The sequence below is a fragment of the Colossoma macropomum genome, unplaced genomic scaffold (assembly GCF_904425465.1).
Source record: "Colossoma macropomum unplaced genomic scaffold, Colossoma_macropomum, whole genome shotgun sequence".
In the NCBI taxonomy this organism is placed as follows: Eukaryota; Metazoa; Chordata; class Actinopteri; order Characiformes; family Serrasalmidae; genus Colossoma; species Colossoma macropomum.
Window position 1 is genome coordinate 5,132,527 of NW_023494793.1, and position 19,111 is coordinate 5,151,637.

Here is a 19,111-nt window from a genome sequence, read left to right on the forward strand (position 1 = left end):
AAAAAAGTAACAATGAATTATGACTGTTGTTAATACATACAACTACATTCAGCACAGGCAACCACAGATATCAAACATGTATATATTTAGAAAATGGGCCCTTTAGAGCAGCGATAATCACGAAAGTCCTGGTTTTAAACAGGAGCCATTAGACTTTTAGCTGGTACTGGAAATATAACTGAATCTTCTTCCTCATTGGCTGATTGGATGGTGTGGTCTGCTGTGATTTGCGCAGGTGGGCAGTAGGCGGGTGATTCAGTACGGTGCGGTGCTGATGCTGCTGTTGGGCACTGTGGGGAAGTTCAGTGCGCTCTTCGCCTCTCTCCCGGACCCCGTGTTGGGGGCGCTGTTCTGCACGCTCTTCGGGATGATCACGGCCGTAGGTTTGTCCAACCTGCAGTTCGTCGACCTCAACTCGTCTCGCAACCTTTTCGTCCTCGGGTTCTCCATTTTCTTCGGCCTGGTCCTGCCCAGCTATCTCCGGGGAAACCCGCTCGTCACTGGTGGGTAAACACGCACACAATCCCACACAGCCATTCACAACATATGATTTTTTTTTGGATAGCATTGTGGAAAACAAGAGTTTGTAAATACTGTAAACATTGTTATAGTTTCAGAAAGTAGGCTTCACTCCCCTGTTATGAATTCGTCATGGCTGTGATGTCACAACCATGGCCACATTTACAAATCACCTAAAAAATTCAGCCTGCAGTATTTGCACTGATGTGAACATATCTGAGAAGAGTGTTGTGTATGTGATGGTGTGGTGGCTCTCTCTCGCTCCATTGCAGGGATAGTGGAGATTGACCAGGTGCTGAACGTCCTGCTGACCACAGCCATGTTCGTGGGAGGTTCTGTGGCATTTATTCTGGATAACACTATTCCCGGTGAGTGCATTCAGGACGGGAATTCCCCTCACAGGATGTGATGCTATCCAGACTATCGTTCAGAGTTTTAGAATCATTGGATCTCATTCACCAACTTCTTCTTCTTCTTCTTCTTCTTCTTAAGAGGAAATTTCTTCTGAAAACCCACTTATGTAGTTTTTACGAAGACTCTGACATTCACCAGTGTTTTCTTATTTGGGATTTGTTGTTAGGTAAGAACAGAATCTACGCACACTCAAGAGCACAGAGGTGCGAACAGTTCTGTGGTTTAAGAACACGTCATGAATCTGACGTCGACTTTTTCTTAGGACGTTTATCAAGAACACATTTAAGAAGCACTTAGGAAGATATTTACATGTGGTGAATGAGGCCTGATGATTGTAATAATATTAAACCAGTTTGGTTGCTGGAACATGTGTAAACTGAGTCAAATATGCTAGGGCAGTGCAACTTTATGGCTTTCAAATAACTGCCAGGAAGCTAGGAAGCTTTAAAATGATGAATGGAGCTGTAGATGATTCTGAAATGACTGAGAAATTAAGTTATAATAATCAATAATATTCATTATCCCTCATATTTAAAAAGTGGTTACCAAACTTGAGACAGATAACTTGACAAAATGATTGTAGATAGGTAATTATAGTATATCGTTTATAATTTAATACCTTTTGTTTCTCTAGAATTCTTGAAATATTGAACAAAATATGTAGAAATACCTTCTGGTGTCTACTTCATAACCATTTAATCTACGTTCTAAAAGTGTATGTATATCAAATTTATTATATTGAGCAACTCAAAACCTTTCAGTGGTGTGGTAAACGTGTTTGTGTGCATGTATAGGCACTCCAGAGGAGAGGGGAATCCGTAAGCTGAAGCGTGGGACTGGTCCCAGTGCGTCTGAGCTGGAGGGGATGCGATCCTATGACCTCCCGTTTGGCATGGACTTCCTCCGGCGCCACCGCATCTTCCAGCACCTGCCGATCAGCCCCACCTTCACCGGCTACCAGTTCAGCCTGCTGGGCAGAGCCTGTCAAGAACGGGGCAGCAGGAGGGAGGAGGGTGGGGCCTCCAAGTTAGAGACAGGGGAAAGCAGGGTGTAGAGCTGGAGGGGTCAGAGCGGTGGTCATAAAAGTCCAGTTGTGGTGACCTCATACATGTGTTTTTGTGCATTGGCTGCTCTACTTCACCTACATCTACTGTTCAAAAGTTTGGAATCACAATACAATACAGTAATAACTTAGATTCTAATATGTTAAACCGTACACTTTCAAGTGTTGTTAAATGAATATACTGAATATACTTTTATTGTCTATTTATTAATTTTTGGTCACATTGTCTGCCTCAAGATGTGATCACGTCTGACGAATGAGGCATTCTGTTTTTATTCTGTTCAGTCATCCAGTCATTTTAGAACCACTCACAGCTCTGTGTTCATTATTTAACTGGACACTACTGCAATTTCTTAAAGGGAAATTCCACCAATTTTTTGAAATTTCTGTTTAGTTCAGTCATTGAGATGTAAAGTCATTCAGAGTAGTTTGAGGTGAAATGGTTCATTGTAGAGAAACCTGCCCTTACCAGGGTCACTTTTAATGTAAGTCAGTGGAAACAGACTTTTTTCATCATGAAACTTGCGCATAATATAAAGATCAACAGGTATTTTCAAATGTCAAAAACTGAAAAAGGACAAAAATAGAGATACAAGGTTTTGTTCTGACAGCAGCGATATATATGTATATATATATATATATATATATATATATATATATATATATGTATATATAATTTAAAAAAAAACTGGTGAACATAAACGTCTTAGTTCTTGTGTGATGTTGATGGTGGTAAAATAGTGATAAATCTTAAAAAAATAAGTTTCTTTGCAGATTATTTTGGCTCACAACAGCCTGCATACAGCAATGTTTTAAACAATGGCATTGTTTATAATCATTTAATGTATTAACTTTCTGTGACAGAGCTTTTTGAGGCATTAGCAGTCCTCAGACGTCTGGTTCCTATCACCACCACTGTGCACATTTCTGGTTCTGTAAGTTTCTCTAGAACTGAGCGTTTCACACCAAACCACTCTGAATGACTTTGTTTACATCATAACCATTTATTATGCAGATATTTTCAAAGATCGGCGGAGTTCCCCTCTGCTTTTGAAAGCTATGCAGTTGCATAAAACTTGTGTGTTAATCTTTTTAGACCTGGAACTGATTTTATTTTATTGAAAAGTTTGATTCCAAACGTTTGAACCGTAGTGAAGTTTAACGTTTAGCAATTATCGACCTTTTTATTCATGTTAGGGCACTAAGAACACAAAAAATGTGCTCCGCATGGGGTCCAAGAGTGGGAGTGAGAACCATTGGGTTAAGGCAGGAAGCAGGAAACGGATCCAGCGCAACGCTGCCTTCCAAGCACCTGGTTGGGTACTTAATGTTTTACACACATGCATACACACCCGCGCAGTGCTTTTCTCTGAAGAATCTGTTTTTGACGGGACATTAAGAGGCATTCCGCCAGGTGGCCGATCTTAAGATGTTTCCATGGTAACGGCAGTGTGAAGCAGGTTGTGCTGGTGTTGTTTCTCTGCGGATGGACAGGCTGACCGAGACTGAGAGATGGAAACTAACTCGCACTCTTGCCAGAATCCTTCAGAGATCAGTGTTCCCTTTTGTTTTGCGCAAACCTGCACTGCTCAGTATGCACGAGGGATTGTGGGAATTGTAGTTTAGATAAGTGGGGATAGTTTGATCGACTAGTGTATCGATTAGGCTTCGATACAAACTGATTGTTTATGCATATACAAACACAGTGGCCGTCATCCCCCGCGTAACATGCAGAGACGCACACGCATGTTAGTGTCCGACATCCCTCGAATCTAAGTGGCTTGAAGGTTTATGTACCGCAGAATGATTGTGATTTGTTCGTTTGGTGTTTCTTTTGCACTAATCGCTAATGCAAGAAACGCACACTAACCAGGTAGGACCTCCATCCGCCTGGTGCATCTTGAGCCTTCTAACCCTCAGTGGACATAAGACTGTACAGATGGTGGTGGGCAGTAAAGCCTTGAGCAGTTTCCATTGTCCAGCCCCCACTTTTGACATCTGCATTTGATTAGATTTTGAGTAAGTCCCTTCGCCTTAAACCCTCACGGTGTGGCTCAGGTGTTCTAAGAGTCCAGCATAGTCCACTAACAGGCCTCACAGACCACCCAGCTTTGCAACCAGTTTTAATCTAATTACTTAGATCTGGTTTTGTTTAGAATTTATTTGATAATATAAACTGACTGTGATTGGCTGATCACCGATGGGGAGTGGGGGGTACAGAAGGGGTGCAAATGAGGATTCATTTATGATTTTTTTTTTAGGAAATGATTCGATTTCAACACAACTCAATGTGATTCGATTCTAAAGACGAGGCTAATTACGCTCTCTCAGACTTACGGATGGCTGTGGCAGCACTAGGGATCGAAATAGGCTCCTAGTGATGGAGCCAGCGCTTAGATGGATGCCCTCTGGAGTCGGCTCTGTTTAATATTTTTATTATTTTTTTGTGTAAATAGCTTCTCCAGTCGCATTTACGGTCATGTGCAAAAGTTAGTGCACCCCCAGTCGACTTAGACGTTACATTGCTTTCCTCTACAGGGAACAGACTTTACATATAACAGTCTTCTGCAAACTTCAGTGCACAGTTTCTGTTTTTATTTCTTTATATTTTTGGAACATATTGGAGGGAAAAAAAATAAAACATACAGTACCATAGTGTCATAGCTTTTGGCACAGTTACGTTTTATTTTTCCCCCAATATGTTTAGCTAATGAAAGGTTTCTCTGTAGAGCTGTAACGTGTATTTTATATTTTTATTTTTTAAATCAGCAAAACATTGTTTGAGCAAGGGTGCACAAACTTTTGCACGCGACTGTAAACTGGACTTACACTAAAATTGACAATAAAAGAGAGAAAATAGCCTGAGCACAGTATTGAAAATGCTAATAATGTAATATTATTTATTACTATAATTGTTTGAAGTTAACATTCCGAAGTTGAATCATGTTCTGAGGCTTTTCAGAGCGTTTTCACACCCCTGCTGGACAGTTACGTCCGTTAAGTCCAGTCACGGACATGTGGTCAGTGCATGGTTTGCAGAGAATGGGAGGATGAGGGGACGGGCAGTCAGGCAGCCTCTCCAGAAACTAACAAAGAGCAGAAGAAACGAGGGGTTTCATCTCTGTCTCTCTCTCTCTCTCGTCCCTGATCTGTCACCACATCTCCTTCTTATAAAATGAAAGGTGCCAGTTTTTCCTCACTGCTGTTCAGTTCAAGTGAACGTAAGACTATGACTGAAATCCTAAGACGCCGCACCGTGAGGGCGGTTTGGAGTATTAGGCTTTTAGAGGAGGACTTCAAAAAGGGGGCGGGGCTTTAACTCTTATTGTACAGTCCCTCTTACCTGCTGCATTTCAGTGATGCTATTACTATGATACTATTAGTTGATTATTTCACTGTTAGTTTTGCATTGTTCACTTTTTAAATTGTGCTGTTCACTTCTTCAATATTAGTTCTGCAAGGTTTATACAGAGAGTGCTTTTCAGGCCTATAGGGTCAGACTTTTTGTGTAGGGTTGGAAATGCACAGTCAACATATTAAGGTTTTACTCATTCAATATTGCAGCCTGCTTTCAGTATATGTCATTATCTTATGGCTACAGGCTGAACACAAGACCCTTCACATACCCTCATCCGTTAAAGGAATAGTCCAGCAATTTTCAGTCTAATCTCTATCTGATGCGTCTGTCGTTGGTGAGAGATGACCACAGACAGTTATTTTGTTGCGTGTTCGTGTTCTTGGAAAAGAGCAGAGAAAGTGTTGACTTGATGCTCGGGTATAATAGAAGCCAATGGGCAGTTGCTGAGTTTGGCGTGAAATGTGTGACTATATAATGCATATTAGATCTTAGGGTGAGACAAACGTGAGAGAAGGTCTGAATCAAGCTGTAGGTTCAACACTGGCGCAACCAAGGGGTGAAACAATTCCGGTTACTATCACTTTTAATGAGCTTTTCTGTCTGCTTGTGAAAGCTCCGCCCACATCGCTAGACTGGGAACAAATTCTTCCCTCGGGAAAACTGGTCCCGTCTCGGAAAGGACAAAAAATAGTGTCTGTGACTGAAAAACTCATGAAAGTGTTTCACGTAAATGTTTACTGACACAATTCAGCAGCTGCCCATCGGCATCTATTGTAAGTCGAATAGTTTTCAGACAGGAAAATCATTTCAAAGTGCTAAACCACATGCTGTAGGTGGAGCGGAGCAAGATTAGGTTAAACAGCTGGATTGCTGGAGTTCCCCTTTAACGCACCTAAAGAAAGCTGAACATGATGATATCTATTTATTTATTTAAGGCTAGTACTCGTATGGTCAGATCTGCAAAGATTACAGACGTGCAGGCATAGAGACGACTCCAGTACCGCCTGAGAGAAGAGAAGAGATGACTCTAACTGCAGTGGGTGGGCTGTATACTGGGGGGTTTGGTGCTGCTTTACTTTTTATTTGGGAGATTTACAGCATAACTGGTGCTTCTTCAAAGAGGTCATTCCACGCATTGCAATGCTGAAACGTTGCGCTTTGCTCGTTTTATTGACCATATAATTTCCTCAAAAATGCAAAGTCACCCTTACAAGCTGTAATTGAGGCTCCCGGCTCAGAAGGAGGCCGATTTAATGATGCGTTTTCACTGGAAATGCACGTGCAAGGACCAGCTCGCTTTTAACCAAGCAATGGGAGACGCTCCCTTTCGCAGTGATGTATTCCAGGAACGGAGAACCTGCCTCTTCCTCCAGTTTTAGAGGGCCGGTTTGGTGGAAAATCAGATTTACAGAAGACATACACTGTAAAAAAAAAAAAATTAGGCAGCTTTTAAACTTGAAGTAACTGGGTTAACTTTAATTTTAAGTTCATTAAGCTTGTAATAAAGTTAACGGAGGAATAATTTGTGTTTTCGTGTTTATTAACTTATTATTTAAAGTTCCGCAAACTCAATGTTACAAGTTAGCCCAGTTACTTTAAGGTTTAAAGCTATACAGTTTCTTACAATGCAGATTTACATCTAGCAGATTTAGACGTGTGGTTTTAACGATGCTAATTGGTGGGATTTAAGCTTCCATTACTTATTAGCTGCATTAGCCTCGCAGCAACTTCAGACACCCAACGTGTCTCGAATGATTACCTTTGAGTTAAAGGGGTCAAACTGTGTAGATCAGATCTTTCACTACTTCTTTATCTCAGTTTCAACCCTAATAAAGATTTACGTTTTCATAGCAGGTCAGGTTTTGCATCTTGTGCAGAAGTTTGTGCACCCTCGGTCAGATCCCGTTTTGTTGATAATCTAATTGTGTATACAGGGAGCATACATACACATTAGGTTTGTTTCTGGACGGTAGCAGAGGTGTAAATTTGGTCTGATGAGTGGGGGGTGGGGCCAACGTCAGGAGGCTGTAGCTCACAGACAGCAATCCAGATCTACAGTTACACTCACAAAGCATGAGATGTTAATGTATGTCAATATTAACACACCAGAACAAAATATCATTAACAGGAACGTCATACGTATTTGGTATAGTGATTCAGTTTTGTTGCTTATTACAGTCATGTGTGAAAGTTTGAACACCCCTGGTCAAACTGCATGAGTGTGAATAAGTGAACACATCCTCTAAGAACACACCTTTGCACACTTTAATAGGTAAAATTGGAATGCATTTTAATAACAAAAATAAAAATGTCGCCTCTGCATTTTATATATATATATATATATATATATATATATATATATACATACATACATACATATGTACATACATAGATTAGTTTATAATATATAATATATATAATATTATTTATTTATATATAATTTTTTAGTGTTAAATTAACAGTTTGTGTATTAAAGTGTGCAGAGGTGTGTTCTCTGTAGAGGATGTGTTCACTTATTCACACTCATGCAGTTTGACCAGGGGTGTTCAAACTTTCACACATGACTTTTGCATATATTGTGTCTATTCAATTTTTAGTTTGATCTGCATGTTATAAACATTTCAAAATATCCCAATAATTACATTTGTATCGCTGCTGTTGGAACAAAATCTTGTATCTCCACAAAGGTTGACTGTACAGGACAAGGAATAACTTTCTTAACCTTTAATGGAAATAAATGGAGAAATGTTTTCCAAGTAATTTTGGACCATTTCTGTTTGTCCGTTCATCATGAAATGTTGACACAACATAAAGGGCAGCTGCCTTTCTCAAAATATGTCCAAAAAATGGGAAAAATGGAGATACAAGGTTTTGTCCCTGTGTGTGTGTATATATATATATATATGTATGTGTATATATATATACACACAACTAAATTGTTGGTTTATTTGCTCAGTTTTCTGTAATAAAACATAACATATATGACATTTTCTGCAAATTTTGCTGCACTATTTCTGTTCATTTGCTGGAAGCAACAAAGTGTAAATGTGGCCGGTGCCTAAACACTGACACATCTTTGTTTTCTTCTTTGTTTTCTTCTTTGTTAAATGCAGCAAATGAACAGTAACAGGACATCTAAATTTGCGAAGGCGCGTTTCTTGCCAGTGTTGTGTTAAACATGCGATTAGACTGGGGGTGCACAAACTTTTGCACAACACTGCAGTGTTGCCAGTATTAGGGGCTTGATGGACCATACTTGACTCAGCGGAGCAGGCAGAGTAGAGCGTACTGTACTGTTTACGACAAGCCCAATACATTACAGTCCAATTTACTGCCCTGTTTAACCCAAAGCTATGACCGTTGTCGACTTTCAGAGGAACGTTTGGTGGGTGGGGGGTAGTGGGGTGGGGGGGCTACACATTCGCAGCACTTGTCATGCTCTTTCACAGTGAAACACCTTGTGGAATCCTTTTCCCGTGTTTAATGTAGAGATGCTGTCGTTCAGGCACGTTGTGTCGTGTAAATCCAGTGCACAGAGTGTCAGATGTCCACTGTATCTTCGCCCCTCGTGGCCTCTCACCCTGACTCTACACCCGCAGTGCTATGGTGTCGGTGTCCACTCTACATGGACTTCAGCTTCCTTTCTTTGACCTTAAATCATTGATTTTAATGTTATTGAATGCAGGATGTGACTCGAACGGGCCTTCATATTAAAATCTCTCACTTCCTGTGCGATTCGTTCCTCGACCTGTCCGTCACGGAGATTGCCATGGTAACGCATGTTCGTCTGCACGGCATAAAGTAATTTGTATGAACATAGTTTATATACACATTTCCATTCAGTGAAGTAGAGTAGAAACAACATTTACCAGTTTGTAAAGATGCAACTTTTTCAGTAGCAACATAGATGTATGCGTAAGTTTAGGCGCCCCAGTCAGATATGTTTTAAATAAGTGAAAGTAAATTTGTGTCCTCTACAGGGAAAATGTGTACATTTTTATGCAATGTTTATTTGCCCAATTGAGCATAATAGGGGGGGGGGAAGGTATGCATATGACTGCGGTTTGTATGCAAGTCAAAAGATACCGTGGGGATTTTTTTTTTTTAATGTAATTTTTTTTTCTAAAGTGAATTGTGACCGCTTGGTTAATTTTTTTAGTAACCCCTTGGTTAATTATTTTATTATATATTTTTTTCTTCAAAGTGAATGTTACCCTTGATTAATTTTTATTAGTTTTTTATTTACTTTAAGTGAAATGTGACGGGCAGCCAGTGATGAATCATAGTAGAAAATTTGAAAATTTTTCTTAAATTGGAATTTCAATTATTGCAATTCACAATCAGTACAATTGGTTTACACCCTTAAGATTATTTGCATGGGAATTCTTTCAGCATCCCATCCAACCAACCGAGTAGTTTTTCCCTCAAGTTGAGCTTGAGGTGGGTGTAGACGGTGGTGAGGGGTCTTACTATCATGGCCGCTAAGAGTCTGATTCAAAGATATATTTAAAAAAAAAAAGCCCTTCAGTTGTTGTGAAGGGGAAACTAACTGACAAATATACTTTGTCTACCTAAAGTGTTTATCTCTTCACTGTTTATTCTTGTTTTCTCCTTTTTTATATATATTTACACACATCGTTTTTATGTTTTTACAGACAAAGAGATGTTTGTAGGAAAGAGATCATGCATATAAATCTTAAATCATGCTGCAAAGCGCACCATTTTGTTACATTTTTATTTAAGTGAAAATAATGAAACCTTCTGTTTTGCCTCTTTTTGAAATCAATAGTTTTAGTGAAATAGCTACTTTTGTTAGCTAGAACTTTTTCATAATGTATTTTTCTAACATTGCTTCCTGTTTTATGTCAATAGTAGTACAAATTGAAAAAAAAGAAGTTAAAATACTTCAAGACGAATATAAATATATGAATATACACCTATATTGAACAGAGTACAGAGTGTGTTATTCTCCTGGACCAGGCTTTGTCGATACTAATTGTAGCAACTGTTTTATTCCTTGCTCTTGAAATTATTTAAAAAGATGTTACTGAATTAAACTCTGTCTGCTTCTCTTTTTTGCATTTATGTTATGCATGAATTTGAATAAGTGCATTTACTACAGTTCAAATTTTTTTAATTAGTACTATGAAATCTGAAGACTGACATTTTTAGCTTTTTTTATTTAATATATCAAATATTTGGGGAACAAGAAGTTATTGAATGAACAATAATATACTTATCTTCATTCTTAATATTCTTTCTTAGGCATTTTAGAATAATCCACAGCTCTGGACACATTTTATTTTATCTAATGACAACATTGCTGTTTTTAAAAGGGGGAGTTTAAATAGACGTTAAAGGGCAATTCAGGGTCAGTCAAAGTGGTTTAATGTAAAATGTTCTTTATAGAAAAACCGACTCCGATGTCTTTACAGTGGTGCTGATAGGAACCAGGGGTCGCCATGACTACAGCACAAATATACCCATTTTATTTACTATCCAAAACCACCAGTGAGCCTACTTGTGTCTTCTGAGCTTTTATATGTAATAAAATAATGATGGAAAAAAGTGGTAAATCTGAAAAGAAGTCTTCTTTGCAGTCTATGTAGCCTCACAGAGCTGTGCACATAACTACTGACATAAACTGATTTCTTTTAAAAGTTGTATTTTAGACCGAAATCTTATCTCAAAATTATCATAAAAGAGTGTCTCAGACATCTGGCAGTGTATTTATAAACATTTAATGTAGTAACTTTCTGTGAGGGAGCTTTTGGAGGTGGACATCTGGTTCCTATCACCACCACTGTGAAGGTTTGTGTAAGTTTCTCTAGAACAGAGCATTTCACACCAAACCAGTCTGAGTGACTTTGTTTCCATCTACGTTCCATCGACATTTTGAAAGATCGACCAAATTTCTCTTGTTAACGAGTTTTATTTGGGTTAGAGACTCCAGTAAAATATAGAAACAATACCATGATGTACTAAATTACTACAGTACATACTACACTTTTGTTTGTACTGGACCTGATATGGTGGGGAAAAAGTGGTCAAATCAAAATAAGATTTGAAAAAAATCAAAATACACTATTGTAGCTTTATTCTTGAACCCAGAAAAAGGCCTAATATGTACCAATTTTTACTGCTGTAACAAAACGTCAAATCTCCAGTATGATATCTTTACAGGAGAAAAAAAAACCTTTTGGGAACCTGGTTCTGGAACCATCTGTTAAAAAACAGCCTACCAGTCACACCAGACTAAGAAGAACATGAGCACATCTCACAATTGGTCCTTAAAACAGATGGACTACAGTCTGTAACTGTAAAACTACAAAGTGCACCTATATAGTAAGTGGAGCTGATAAAATGGACAATGAGCGTAGAAACAAGGAGGTGGTCGTAACGTTATGCCTGATCGTGTATATAATCTTAAGCCGCAAAAAAACGATGAAATGATCAAAAGAAGACAGCACCTTATTGTTCAAATGTTTTTTATTAATTTTATTATAAATTCTCAGCTTTTGGCTCCTCTGGACACGTCTAACATTGCTTACAGTAATATTTGAATCATGTGAAGTAGCATATTGCATCATATTACAACCCATTTTGGTGGTAGTATCTAAAGTAAAAACACACTAATAGCATTTATTTTCTTCAGCAGTAACTCATACAGTGCAGAGCTCCATATAAACGCAGACTGAAGTGGCTAATCTCCCATAAAGTCATGTGCTCTGTTTTCCACATTGTAGAGCAAACTCATCGCTCACTCCCCTCTTTGTGTGTCTGGGGCCACCGTGTGTCTCTGACCGTGACTGTGTGCTTTAATGAGATTACCCACACTGCTGCTCTGTCTGCCCCCACTCCGGTCCAGCCACAATGGGCTGCGAGCGAGCAGATGCTGCTTCTGCTGAATAAGAACTTAGCAGTGGACTCGAGTCTGGCTCACACCAGTCTTGCTGTAGATCAATTTAAAAGCCTGTAAAACAGTAAAAAGTTCCAGTGCTGTGTTAACAAGCTCAACTGTGTCTGTCCAAATGGCTCCCATTGACTTCAAAGTCTCTTTAAGGGAGTCCTCAACCCCCAATCAGTTCCAGTGGTGGTCAGTTTTTGTGACAAATCCTACATAAACCTGCTCTTGGGTTAAAGTTTCACTGCACATATTTACACTTCACACTCTTTTCTGACTGTCCAGCAGCTCATCATGAGGTCAAACTGGAGGTTTTAGGGTTAAAAAGGAGAAACACTTCAGTTTGAGCTGCAAGGCAGAGAGGATTCTGATGAAACGGGATTCCCTCATTTATTATCCAGCTGAACAAAGGGGTGTTAAAGCTGCGCGCTGATTGGCTGAGCGGAGCGTCTGAAAACAACAGATGGAACGCTGCTGGTGTTCTTTTGTTTTCCTACCCGTATTCCGACAAGCCACGCCCCCTGCTCTACGATTAGATACCATGCCGTGACTCCGGCGCTACGATTGGTTCGTATATCTCCACATCCTTTCAGTACATCCTTAAAAAAGTGGTTCTTTAGTAATAACAGTGAACATATTTAGAACCACGACAGCTCAAAGAACCGGGTTTTAGCTGGATTAAGATTCTTAAAAGAGAGGGTTCTTCAAGGGTTCTTTGGAAAAGGCAATGTTTCTATTTAGAACCATGAGCTCTACATGCTTAACATCTCATGCTTAAATGGTTCTTTGCATGGTGGTTCTTCAGACTGATTGAGAAGGTTTTATTCAGAACCTTTTTAAAAGGGTTCTATATAGCACCCAACAGGGTTCTTCTATTGTCACAAGCTTGTCATCATTAACAATACAGAACCGTTTTTGGTGCTACATAGAATTATTTAGAACTCATTCTCCATCAATGTGAAGAACCATTTCACCATGAAAAGAACCATTTAAGCATGAAAATAGTTCTTCACATTGATGGAGAATGTGTTCTAAATGGTTCTGCATAGCATCAAAAAGGGTTCTTCTGTTGTTACAAGCTTGACATCATTACAATATAGAACGCCTTTTGGTGCTACATAGAACTATTTTCAAAAGGTGCTACATAGAACCATACAACACATTCTCCATCAATCTGAAGAACCACAGTGCAAAGAACCCTTAATGCATGCAAGTGGTTCTATATAGAACTCATGGTTGTAAATAGAACCATTGCTTTTACTAAAGAACCCTTGAAGAACCATCTTTTTTTAGAAGTGTATAAACGAAAACTGGCGTGTTGTTCTTTAAAGAGCCTTTTTTAAATGGTTCTATGTAGCACCACTACACTACTCTTTGAATTAGGTTCTTCGAGAGTTCTTTGGTAAAGACAGTGGCCTAATATAGAACCATGACATAAAGCATAAAGAACCATCTGAATGCACAAATCATTATTTGCATGGTTAAATGGTTCCTCTTCATAATGGGAACACTGTTGTATATGTTCTTTGAAGAACCTTATAAATATGGTTCTATGTGATGCCAAAAAAGTTAAACAAAGTCATACATCCTTGTTTGCTAGACCCTTAGATAATAGATTCTCAGAGGGTTCTTTGGTATCCTGGTTCTTTCCACTGCACCCTTTAAAAATGTTCTTTGTTAAAGCCAGTAGCCAAATGTGGAACCAAGACAACTCAAAGAACCATTTGAATGCATTAATGGTTATTTGCGTGGTTAAACAGTTCTTCTCCATGATTGGAAATCGGCTGTGTGTGATTCTTTAAAGAACCTCATACAATAAAATAATGTTCTATTTTACACTTAAAAGGGTTCCACTATTGTTACAAGTCTTAGAACCCTTTGGTACTTCATAGAATCCTTTCTGCTAAGAGTGCAGAACTGGGCTACATGCCTAAAAACCATGGTTCTTTAAGGGTTCTTCAGCAAAGGCACTGGTTCAGTTTCAACCATGAATTCTACATAGAACCATTTCATGTTTAAATGGTTCTTTGCATCTTCAGACTTATGGAGATATATATGGTTCTAGCTGTTCATATTCACAAACATTCTTCTATTCCAGAACGTTTTACCAACCAATCCTGGCGCAGGAGGGCGGGGTTATCGGGTTGTGGGCGGGACCTAGACATCACTCGCTAATCCTAGCGCAGGAGGGCGGGGTTTACGAGTACGGGTGGGAACGCAACGCTCCCCTTCATACCCGATTATTCAGGTCGCGTGGACTGGATGCTGAGAGCGCGAGAGTCGAGCGCGCGCTCGTTCCGTATCAAACAACAAACGTTCGGAACGTCGACGTCATCGTTATCGTTACAGGCCGCGCGCTGCTGAACGCTGAGGAGGAGGAGGAGGAGGAGGAGGAGGAGGGAGGGGGCGGAGCTTCAGAAGGAGAAGCAGCGGCTCGAGCCTCTGAGCGTCGTGACGACGGAACGGTCGCGCTTGACAACAACGGAATCCGCGCGCGAGGTGAGTGGAGCGGCGTTAGCCGAGTTAGCTAACGACTTCGGTCCAGCTCTGTTTATTATGCCGTTATTTTTTGGTTTGTTTGTTTGTTTGTTTGTTTGTTTTCTATATTCGCCTCATATTTGTTTGTGCTGTTCTCCAGAGACTGTACCGCCGGTGAGTACCGATATTAGCCTGCCTGCAATGTGTAACTGGAGCATATAGTCGATATGCTGCTTAGATTACTGGAAAAATGTAACTGATATCAGTTTCTTGATATCAGGCTGAATCCCAAATGGCTCCTCACTGGACACTAGAAGGCTTTTTGAATTACCTGTGTAAGTTAGTTCACTGAACAGGCAGTAAGGAGCCGTATGAGACTCAGTACTTTCCTCTGTTCTCTCTTCTTTGACCACACTGGCCATTGGTTATGTCAGTCCACATGTGCTCCTGTTACCTAATTAGGAAAGGCTCTGCCTGCTGTGGCTCCACCAAGGGAAAGTAACAGTGCGCTGAACTGGTACCATCTCCATCACATTTTAGTGCTTTTCCTGCTGTAACACACCCTTTGTAACTTAAAGGTGGTCTTGGTGATGAACAGAAGAGGCTAAGCAGGTATTATCAGGGCCATTTCTGAACATTTGGAGGGGCCTAAGTGGCATCCTACTTGGGATGTCACTAGAGCTGGGCGATAGGACGATGTTGATCATTATGGTGATAAATTACATCATAATATGTCACATCTGAGCATATCATGGATATCAGTGCTTAATAGTAACTTACCAACTGCATGTTTGATTACAGACAGTGTCATTAGTCCTGTTTAATTGGATTTAGTGCTGCACAGTGTGTGAAATGTTGAGTAGTGATCGGATTCATAGTTTTTGGTGGTATTTTTAAAAATTGTTTGTTCTATATTATCAGATGTCAGAAAAAATAAATGTGGTGGCACATCTTGTATTGTAAAAACATCCCGAAGTGTTGCGATATTACATTTTGCCCTGTCGCCCACAAGTATGTGTCACCCACTCCAAACAGAACAAGAAATTTTTACTCAATTCATGTTGATAAAGTCTGTACAAATATTAAATACATTTTTAAAAATACATGGTTGTTGCCAATGTCAGGACCACGGTGTACTCACATTAGGCCAGGGGTGCACAACTCCGGTCCTGGAGGGCCGGTGTCCAGCACAGTTTGGTGATTTTCCTGCGCCAACACACCTGATTACACTCATCTGTTAATTGGCAGGTCTAATGGGTGTGTTTCAGTAGGGAAAGCTCAAAATTGTGCTGGACGTCGGCCCTCCAGGACCGGAGTTGTGCACCCCTGCATTAGGCGATCTGTACCGTGCCTGAGCATGTTTGACCCCCAAAGTCCAGTTCATTTGACTAGTGTTGTCGCTCTGTACAGTGTCCGGGCCCTCTTATAGAGATGGGCTTAGGCAAGGTTTGGTTTGGCACGGGACGCATCCAATGTGATCACTAACCATGCCTGAGCATGCAACTCAGACATGATGTCAATGATGCGACTGTCCCACTTTTCAATTCATTAGAGAATATTTGGGTTAATGATGGATCTGGTTCTCGCCTCATTGAAGTGTGTGAATTGTAGTCGGCCAATAAAGCTGCAGATTTCTCCCTTAAAGTCAGCTGCCTCGGTAAAAGTCTATGTGCAACACGATTAACTGAAAATCACTGCATTGTATAATTGATAAATATACAAGGTTTGTGAGACAGCTTTTCTTCAACACAGAAAGTTGCATTGTGATGATATAAGTGTGCTCAGGCCTGGAACAGTAAGTGCAACGTGAGCGCAGGTGAGCAGGGGCGGAGGACACAGTACAAGGCAACCAGACATAAGCTGTGTCCCAATTCAGGGGCTCCATCCTTTGGAGGCTGCGTTTGAAGGCCGATTGCATCACAGCAGCAGGACTAGGCTGTCCCATTTTAAAGCTTCTTCATATTCGGCCAAGAATAGTGTCTTTCTTTTCCATGGCAAAGAAGGAATCCAGCCAACATATCCCAAAGTTTATTGCACGCCACCGAGGATTCGAGAACATGGTGCCTGAGTTGTACCCTTTAAATGGAAGCATTTAGTTTAAACTGGGTTGAATAGCTAACGATACAAATGTTAAAAAAGCCAATGTGGCCTGAAGCAAAACTAAAGTTTTGTTTTGTTTATTATATATATAATTTGCGTAGAGCTGACCTTTCGTTTCGGTTCAGCCTTCGCAGGTCTACGCAGCCTTCGAAGGGCACGCCTTCATAGACCGTATCCTTCGAAGGATGCAGCACCTGAATTGGGACACACTGATAGTCTGAGTACGTTCTAGATTTTGTCTATGACAGAAGTTAACGGCATTTCCAAAAATCCCTGCTGTTGCATCCCATTGTAAACTGAAATGCCTCAATACGTTTTGCCTTGTGCACATTTTTTCCCAGAATTTCACTGGATCCTTTGAATTACGAGATCGTTTAGCAGTCAAAATACATACAATGCTGCATACATGCTACAAGCAAGCTAAAAGTAAGTCTACTATTAAACTTAAGCAACCCCAGCTACCCAAACTGTGGCCTAAAACTGCCAAAGCCCCTAAACTACCACATTTGACAAATCTGTATGGTTTGTTTGGGGTATTTTGTTGAGGTTTCGGGTCTTACAATGTCAGTTCAGTGCGCTTCAGTGTTAGCTTATATTTAAAGCAAGTCATATTTCAGCTCCTCATAATTCAGAAGATCCTGCTGTGTCCAGAGGAAAAATGTCTATAACCGCTTTGGAACGTTTTCACCACAAAACCGCCATTTATTTCTGCCATAGAGAAAACTGATTCCTAATATAGACACGACACCGAATGCAGACTGATGACACAACTTCAGAGGTCTGTAGCTGTGGGGGAAAGAGCAGGAAACTGCTAAAATGTGCAGTATATAGTGACACCAGAGACAGGGTTGAGAAACACTGGACTGAGGCGGTTCTCTGGTGATATTACATAACGGCTGTGGCCGTGTTGATGATCATCTACCCAAACCTCCCTGTCAGATTCCTCTAGTGTCAAGGCTGACAAGCTTAGTGGTGAGCTTTCTTTAGAACTAGCATCCTGATCGAATGGAGACAGGAGTCCAGCTTTCATCAAAAACAGGTCCAACTGAGATTCTGGGTTTCATTACCTTTAATTTAGTCGATATGGTTAGCATATGCTAGTTCTGGCAGTAGGTAGCTGGATCACGCTCACAGCGGAGGAGATAACTGCCAAATCGGGCCCTTCTATTTTCCATTGTGCGGATGCCGAGAGAGCTGTGTTTGTGTTTCTATCTGGCGTTTCATAAATCCTCAGGGTCCAGAGAAGTGCATGGCGGAACGCTTGTGAGCAGACATGCACATTTGGGAAGTGGTGTCACACGGCAAGCTGCTAAACTCATGAAAACGGGGGGAAGGAAGAGAAAGAGGAAAGGGGGCCGACTCCTGGCATTGGTGGACAAAGCTGTTGTTTGGGTCATAAGTGTTTTCAATGTTGTCATGACGATGTGAACAATAGCCAAGTGAGCAGAGTTCGGGAGGTGATGCTGAGAAAGAGTTGGGGGATACGGGGTGTATATGTATGGAGGGCAAACAATCAGTGGTCAGTACCAACGGGTTAGTGAGTGACCGCTGGAAAACAAGGGAAAATCTGGTGGACAGCAATGCAAATGTTCATTAAGGAAGAAGGTTCTTTAGTAAAACAGTGGTTCAGTAGTGAAAGCGTGCTTCAGATTGATGGAGGATGTGCTGTAGGTGGTTCTATATAGAAAGGTTTGAAAAAGGGTTCTATATGGCACGGAAAAGGGTTCTTCTATTGGCACAAGCTTGACATTGTAACAATAGAAGACCCATTTAATCATCCAAAGGGTACATACTTCTTCATTAAAGAAGAAGTATGATGATTCTTCAAGGGTTCTTTAGTAAAACAGTGGTTCAGTGGTGAAAGCGTTCTTCAGATTGATGGAGAATGTGCTGTAGATGGTTCTATATAGAACCTTTCTGTAAAAGGGTTGGCACATGAAAGGGTTCTTCTATTGGTACAAGCTTGACATTGTAACAATAGAAGACCCCTTTAATCATGCAAAGGGTTCTGTGAAGGGTTCCTTCCGTGTTGTTCAGACAGAAAGTTGCTTTCATCTGATTGGTCAGTGTCCCACAAACCTTTGTGCATATTTCTGATACTCCCTGTTGACAGTGAATGGAGGTGAACTTTTAGATGACAAATCCACGTGCAGTGGACACAAACCAGTACAATCACGATTCGCTACTATACAGGGTGATTAAAAAAGATGAATTCAATTTCAAAGCGCCATATTTTTACAACCGTGAGGTGCATAGGAACCAATCACAATCCAAT

At 40.3% G+C, this 19,111-nt stretch overlaps 2 protein-coding genes across 3 annotated transcripts in view; both read left to right on the forward strand.

The window, feature by feature from the left end:
- The window catches only part of slc23a2 (solute carrier family 23 member 2), a 63,334-nt gene extending 60,879 nt beyond the window's left edge, over positions 1–2,455 (forward strand). The window contains exons 13-15 of the mRNA XM_036578264.1: positions 236–503; positions 792–887; positions 1,728–2,455. Of these exons, the coding sequence (XP_036434157.1) occupies positions 236–503; positions 792–887; positions 1,728–1,987 (624 nt within the window). The 3' untranslated portion in view covers positions 1,988–2,455. The remainder of the gene's footprint in view (positions 1–235; positions 504–791; positions 888–1,727) is intronic.
- Positions 2,456–14,470: 12,015 nt separating this feature from the next.
- The window catches only part of rassf2a (Ras association domain family member 2a), a 34,774-nt gene continuing 30,133 nt past the window's right edge, over positions 14,471–19,111 (forward strand). The window contains exon 1 of one of the 2 annotated variants that reach the window (XM_036578265.1): positions 14,471–14,757. The gene's annotated coding sequence lies outside the window, so the exon portion shown is untranslated. Of the gene's footprint in view, positions 14,758–14,798; positions 14,911–19,111 lie in introns of those variants that run through there. The other variant, XM_036578269.1, reaches the window with a different exon arrangement.